Source organism: Crinia signifera, chromosome 5 (assembly GCF_055691185.1).
Source record: "Crinia signifera chromosome 5, ASM5569118v1, whole genome shotgun sequence".
Lineage (NCBI taxonomy): Eukaryota > Metazoa > Chordata > Amphibia > Anura > Myobatrachidae > Crinia > Crinia signifera.
Window position 1 is genome coordinate 145,195,147 of NC_139221.1, and position 6,952 is coordinate 145,202,098.

Below are 6,952 nucleotides of genomic sequence, written 5' to 3' on the forward strand. Positions count from 1 at the left end.
TAGCCTCTTTGTTTCGGTATGCCCACCCACCTTTGCTTATTAGTCACGTCTGTGTGTTTTTTTACATCAGCTATTTTCAGCAGGAAAGAACAGCAAGTATCTGCTTCGGATGCAGATTTGGTTGTTGATTAATGTTATGGTTTATGGTGCTTACCGTCATTGACTTGTTTGGTCGTCAGACCACCCTGACAGGGATGGTGTTATTGAGCCTACCGGGTGGGTAGTCATGTTAGAGGGTAGAGTGGATACCAATTGTTGGTAGCTTTTGAGATTTATTGGTTTGTGTGCACCTTGGGCAATATCAGATGAAATTTGCAGGTTGCTAATTGTTTAGCGTATGATTTGAATGGAATACGTAGAGCCGTCCTTTTTCTGCCACCATACTTCAGCTGAATTAAGCGGATTTAAATATATGCTCCTAATAAATTCAAATTTTACTGCCAAATCTACAGCTGAGTCTTTATTTACATTATGGTTTTAATTTAGGAATGTTATAATCATATGGTGTATCAGCGGGAGACCACTGAGGCGACTGAAGGATTATGATGTTTCTTGGACTATTAGGGATGATAGTCAACTATTAGAAGAAAGTGTTGTAATTTTTCTATTTAATCTGTATATTTAATTAATTGATTTTTTTGGAAAAATATTTGTTCATTTTAAACAATAAGGTTTACCTATTTTTAAAGCACACACATAAAATACTTGTGATAGAGTTGAAAACTATATTTATTTTGCTATATGTGTAATACATTGTAATAAACTCCTCTATGTATATTCCCTCAGCCGTTAAATCCTTTGGGAATCTGTACAGTTTCGGAGGCTGATACCCTTTTCTGTCTATCCTACTAAACAATACAAAAGTATTTGTCAAGCAGCTGTAAGTAGAGATCACACATATATCCATACAGATGTAGCCATCCTCATCTATGCTGCTGTGCACATGCATGGGCATATGCATCGCTGCATACAGTACCACACTATTTTTCAAGCTGCGACTAGTCGCAGTCTGGCAGTAACTGATAAAAGTGGGCACACTAATTTACAATTCACTGACACATTAGTTGCACCATCCATGGCGATGGATAAGCATGGTTACATCTGTATACTGTATATTGTAATGTTATATATATATATATATATATATATATATATATGTGTGTGTGTTTGTGTATATTATTATTTATATAGTCATAGTTTCATATTCTAAGTAATATCAATGACAGCAGGGAATAGGTCTTCTCTATGCAGAGCCTAGTTTAATTGAAGATGAAGTAGTAGTTCTGATTTGGATATAAAGTATCTGTAGTTACCGGTAGTTGTTAAAGTCTAATTTACTACCTTATGCTAATGTGAGTTTAGTTTCCATTCAACTAATGCAAAAATCTGCTACCCCCTATTTATTTGTTTAGAGCAGGGGTGGGCAATAAGCGGCCCTTCAGCTGTTGATGAACTACACAGTCCAGCATGCCTTGCCTTAGTTTTGCTATTTGGCCATGCTGATTCTGATGAAAGGCATGCTGGGATATGTAGTTCATCAACAGCTGGAGGGCCGCTTATTGCCCAGCCCTGGTTTAGAGCAAAAAGCGTCACCATTAGTATCAGTATTGGCACAGTAGGTGCAAGGGATCATCTAGAACAGTCTTTACTTTCTTCATATGCACGACTCAGAATAACATAGACCTCTAGCTACTGTACTGTATACTAACATGTGAGAGAACAGTAGTGTTCATTCTAGCACCCGCTAGCTTTGAAAATCCATGCAGTTCCTCTTCCCTGCCTGGGGTGTCGCTGTTTGCTGTGGTGTTTCTAGCATAGGTCTGGTTTGCATATCAGTGCTGATATACAGACCACACTGTGCTAGAAGCACCTCAGCAGACAGTGACACCCCAGGCAGGGAAGAGGAACTGCATGGATTTTCAAAGATGGCGGGTGCTAGAATAAACACTAGATCAGTTCAGTGAGATCACATTGCCACTGTAATGATCTGACCCGACAGACATAGAATAGAGCTGAGAATAGCAAAAAAAAAAAAAACAGTTTTGCGCATGCATTGCTTGGTAAAAGGTGTTATTTTCATCTGTGCAAAGAGATTTGTCCATCTCCAAACCACTTCCAAAGTGTTTTACACAGTTAAATCATAGCTTAGTATAGAATAAGTTAGATAACTACGTTACGAGTAACAATTTACTTGTCATTCAGGTTAACATGAAAAAACAACAGAGTGGATGGGATAAACTAAAAGCCAAGAAAGAGGAACAGAAAAACCTAGAGAAAGTATTGGCTAAGACCAAAAAAATTACTGAATTTTGTTCAAGAAAAACTCCATCTGGTTCCTCTATAGTAAGTCAAAGTACATCCACTGCCAGAGAGTTTACAGCTGGTACAAGTGAAGCTGGTGCAAGTGAAACCAGTCCCAGTGCATCTGCTGAGCATGCAGACATAATAGATCTCCAGACTGAAACCAGTGAAACAGTTGAATATGACACAGAAATTGTGGATGTGCATCCAATAACAACATCATTTTCAACTGATGTAGGACAGTGGCAGGTTTCAGAAGCTTTGCGGGAATATGTGTGTCATAAGGGGGTTGCTGATTGCCACTTCATGGACAGTGATTTTACAAATACCCAAAAAATATTCCCTGGTGAACATTTTGTGCGCCATTGTACTAAATCATTGTTTTATCGGGAACAAATGAATGGTGAGAAAGTTCAGCGTGATTGGCTTTGCTATTCGCCAAAAACGCTTAAACTCTTTTGTGCTCACTGCAAATTATTTTCATCAGATGCCACCACACTGTTGGCAAATGATGGATATTCAGACTGGCGACATGCAAAAAGAGATTTAAGCAGCCATGAAAGTAGCAAAACTCATGCCGTTTCTCTTGAGAAACTTATTCGAAGAAAGTTGACTGGAGAACGTGTAGACAAATCTCTTGTGATTCAATACGAGGCTCAAAAACAGTACTGGCATGAAATTCTTCGCAGAATTTTAAGTACTATTAAACTCCTTTCATCAAGAGGTCTTGCCTTTCGTGGAAATGATGAAATCATTGGCTCGGTGCACAATGGTAATTTTTTAGGGTCTCTAGAGTATTTGTCAGAGTATGATCCCTTCCTTACTCAACATTTTCGGATGCATGCAAACAAGGGGCGAGGACACGTATCATACCTGTCCTCAACAATTTGCGATGAGTTTGTTGAGGTAATTGGACAACAATTACTGCGGCATATCATGACAGAAATAAAAAAAATGTAAGTACTATTCTGTAAGTGTGGACTCAACACCCGACATTTCAAACACTGATCAGCTAACACTTATAATTCGTTATGTGCTTCCAAGTGGACCTATTGAGCGTTTTATCAAATTTATTCCAGTACGTGGACATACTGGAGAACACTTGGCAAACACCCTTCTTCTTTTTCTTAAGGAAAATGGGATTTCCATTCAAGATTGCCGGGGCCAATCATACGATAATGCATCAAATATGAGTGGAAAATACAATGGAATGCAGGCCTTGATTTGTCAGAAGAACAAGCTAGCTGAATATATTCCATGCTTTGGGCATTCTTTGAACCTTATTGGACAAAGTGCTGTAAAATGTTGCCCTGAGGCAGTTTTGTTTTTTCGCTTTGTTCAGAAGTTGTATGTGTTTTTTTCTGCCTCACCATATCGTTGGAGTCTTCTGATAGATGTCTTCAAGCCCCTAGGTGTACCTACACTGAAAAGCCTTTCAGATACACGTTGGTCTGCTCACCATGATGCACTTCATTCCTTAAAGAAAGGCTATCCAGCTATCAAAGGTTTACTACACGATATGTCAAATGATACAGCAGAAAGGGAAGAAACGTGCTCGGAAGCGAAGGGACTTTATGCAAAAATGTGTCAATTGGAAACTGGAATTATGGTGCAACTCTGGTCCACAATACTGAGTCAGTTTAATAAAACCAGTAAGTATTTACAAGATTCAAGGATGGATCTGAACACAGCAACTGACCTTTTGGAATCCTTAAAAATGTTTGTGGAAAGCCTCCGTTCACAGTTTCCAGAGTTTGAAAGTCAAAGTAAAATTGTTTACTCCTGCGATGATTACAAACAGACAAGACACATTAAAAGAAATAAAAAATGGGACTTTGGTGGTGCTGCAGATGCAGCTGCTGAATTTACACCGTCAGACAACTTGAGAGTAGACACTTTTCTTCCCATAATTGATCAGCTATTGTCATCACTGCATCAAAGGAAAGCAGCATACAGTGTGATTCGAGACAGATTTGGATTCCTTTCAGAACTATGCTCTTTACCATCAGATGACCTACGTGCTAAGGCCACTGCATTGGTAGGAGTATACCCAGGAGATCTTGGCCCAGAGTATGCAGATGAAGTAGTACAGTTTGCTGCTTTATTTCGGATCTTTATTTCATCCGATGCAAACAAAAATACACATGAGAGCCAAGAAATCAAAATGTATACATTTTTAATTAGAGAGGCACTGGTTGGTAACTTTCCAAATGTTGCCGTTTCACTCCGCATGTACCTTTGTATGATGGTTACCAACTGCAGTGGAGAGCGCAGCTTTTCTGCACTAAAGAGGGTAAAAAGTGCACTGAGGTCCTCCATGGCACAACAGCGCTTAAATGCTCTTTCTCTTTTGTGCATTGAAAATGAACTATTAAGAGAAATTGACGTGGAATATCTAATTAAAGAATTTTCTATTCAAAAAGCAAGAAAAGTTAATGTTTAGTAATATTTGTTCACTATCCTCAGTTTTTTAGTTGTCTGGTTGCTGTTTACCATTTACATTTTTATAAGCTGAAATTTAATATCAGAGTTAAAGAGTGCTATACATGATTAAGCAAAAAGTTTTTGCATTTCTTTCATTATCGGTTTAAAAGTTTTAGTGTTTGCATACTATACAGTTCTTTATTGAGCCCAATGGATGGTACCTGTCTGCTATAACAGTCTATAAGGGACTATATTATCTCTGTCTCATTAATCATAGGCTATAGTATCTCCGGTGAAAGGGGGTCTATACAATTAATAGTGAGGTCCCTTGAGAATTACTTTATTATGGAGCAAAATAGCCTATAGTACCCATGATTTTGCATGCAGAAAGGTCTTAAAAAATGAGCAGGTCACTTATTTGCAGTAACAGTTCACATATTTTAGTGTTATTTAATATTTATTTTGTATTCTTTATTCTGTTTTCATGTTCTGCACCTTGTAATTTAAATATTGGAAAATGAGCAATTTTCAGGTATTTTTCAGTAAAGCACTTTATAAATAAAAATTGTTGCATTTTATTCATAAACCATAGTTTGTGTTTTTTTTATGTATTTATATATTCAGTGGTCAATGACATGGTGTATGCATAGACCACACCCTTATATCTGTAGCCACACCCCCACCATGCTGGTCACGCCCCTTGTGGCGGCACACAATAGGCCCTTCATAAATCTCAGCTCCAGGCCCTTGAAGGCCTTAATCTGGCTCTGGACACAGGATATATGTCGTCACACTGGACACAGGATATATGTCGTCACACGTCACACAGGATATGTCGTCAGTCGTCACACAGGACAGGACACAGGATATATGTCGTGAGTGACTTGTGACACTGGACAATAGATAAGATATAGGCCGTCACACTGGACACAGCCCCTTGTATTAATGCTGCCCCTGTACACAGTGTACTACTCAGCAGCACTGCAGCCCCTGTGTGTGAGCACTGCAGCACTGAGTTAGTTAAATCACAAAAAAAAAAACACAGGGTTCAGGGCTAAATAAAATAAATCACAACACAGGGCTTAGGGCTAAATAAATCACATCAGGGCACGGGCCACAGGACAGCCCCTGGACAGTGGACACTGCATCCCCTGCGTGTGAGCACTGCAGCACGACACAGGATATATGTCGTCACACTGGACACAGGATATGTCGTCAGTCGTCACACAGGACAGGACACAGGATATATGTCGTGAGTGACTTGTGACACTGGACAATGGATAAGATATAGGCCGTCACACTGGACACAGCCCCTTGTATTAATGCTGCCCCTGTACACAGTGTACTACTCAGCAGCACTGCAGCCCCTGTGTGTGAGCACTGCAGCACTGAGTTAGTTAAATCACAAAAAAACACAGGGTTCAGGGCTAAATAAAATAAATCACAACACAGGGCTTAGGGCTAAATAAATCACATCAGGGCACGGGCCACAGGACAGCCCCTGGACAGTGGACACTGCAGCCCCTGCGTGTGAGCACTGCAGCACGACACAGGATATATGTCGTCACACTGGACACAGGATATATGTCGTCACACTGGACACAGGATATGTCGTCAGTCGTCACACAGGACAGGACACAGGATATATGTCGTGAGTGACTTGTGACACTGGACAATGGATAAGATATAGGCCGTCACACTGGACACAGCCCCTTGTATTAATGCTGCCCCTGTACACAGTGTACTACTCAGCAGCACTGCAGCCCCTGTGTGTGAGCACTGCAGCACTGAGTTAGTTAAATCACAAAAAAAACACAGGGTTCAGGGCTAAATAAAATAAATCACAACACAGGGCTTAGGGCTAAATAAATCACATCAGGGCACGGGCCACAGGACAGCCCCTGGACAGTGGACACTGCATCCCCTGCGTGTGAGCACTGCAGCACGACACAGGATATATGTCGTCACACTGGACACAGGATATGTCGTCAGTCGTCACACAGGACAGGACACAGGATATATGTCGTGAGTGACTTGTGACACTGGACAATGGATAAGATATAGGCCGTCACACTGGACACAGCCCCTTGTATTAATGCTGCCCCTGTACACAGTGTACTACTCAGCAGCACTGCAGCCCCTGTGTGTGAGCACTGCAGCACTGAGTTAGTTAAATCACAAAAAAACACAGGGTTCAGGGCTAAATAAAATAAATCACAACACAGGG

The 6,952-nt window shown here is 40.4% G+C and overlaps 1 protein-coding gene across 2 annotated transcripts in view; it reads left to right on the plus strand.

Annotated features, from left to right (window-relative positions):
* The window catches only part of LOC146079564 (zinc finger MYM-type protein 1-like), a 9,011-nt gene extending 3,756 nt beyond the window's left edge, over window positions 1-5,255 (plus strand). Inside the window, exons 3-4 of one of the 2 annotated variants that reach the window (XM_083186290.1) lie at window positions 787-880; window positions 2,203-5,255. In XM_083186290.1, coding sequence (XP_083042416.1) covers window positions 3,491-4,744 — 1,254 coding nt within the window. In that variant the 5' untranslated portion in view covers window positions 787-880; window positions 2,203-3,490 and the 3' untranslated portion in view covers window positions 4,745-5,255. The remainder of the gene's footprint in view (window positions 1-786; window positions 881-2,202) is intronic. The other variant, XM_083186291.1, reaches the window with a different exon arrangement.
* Window positions 5,256-6,952: the final 1,697 nt, after the last annotated feature.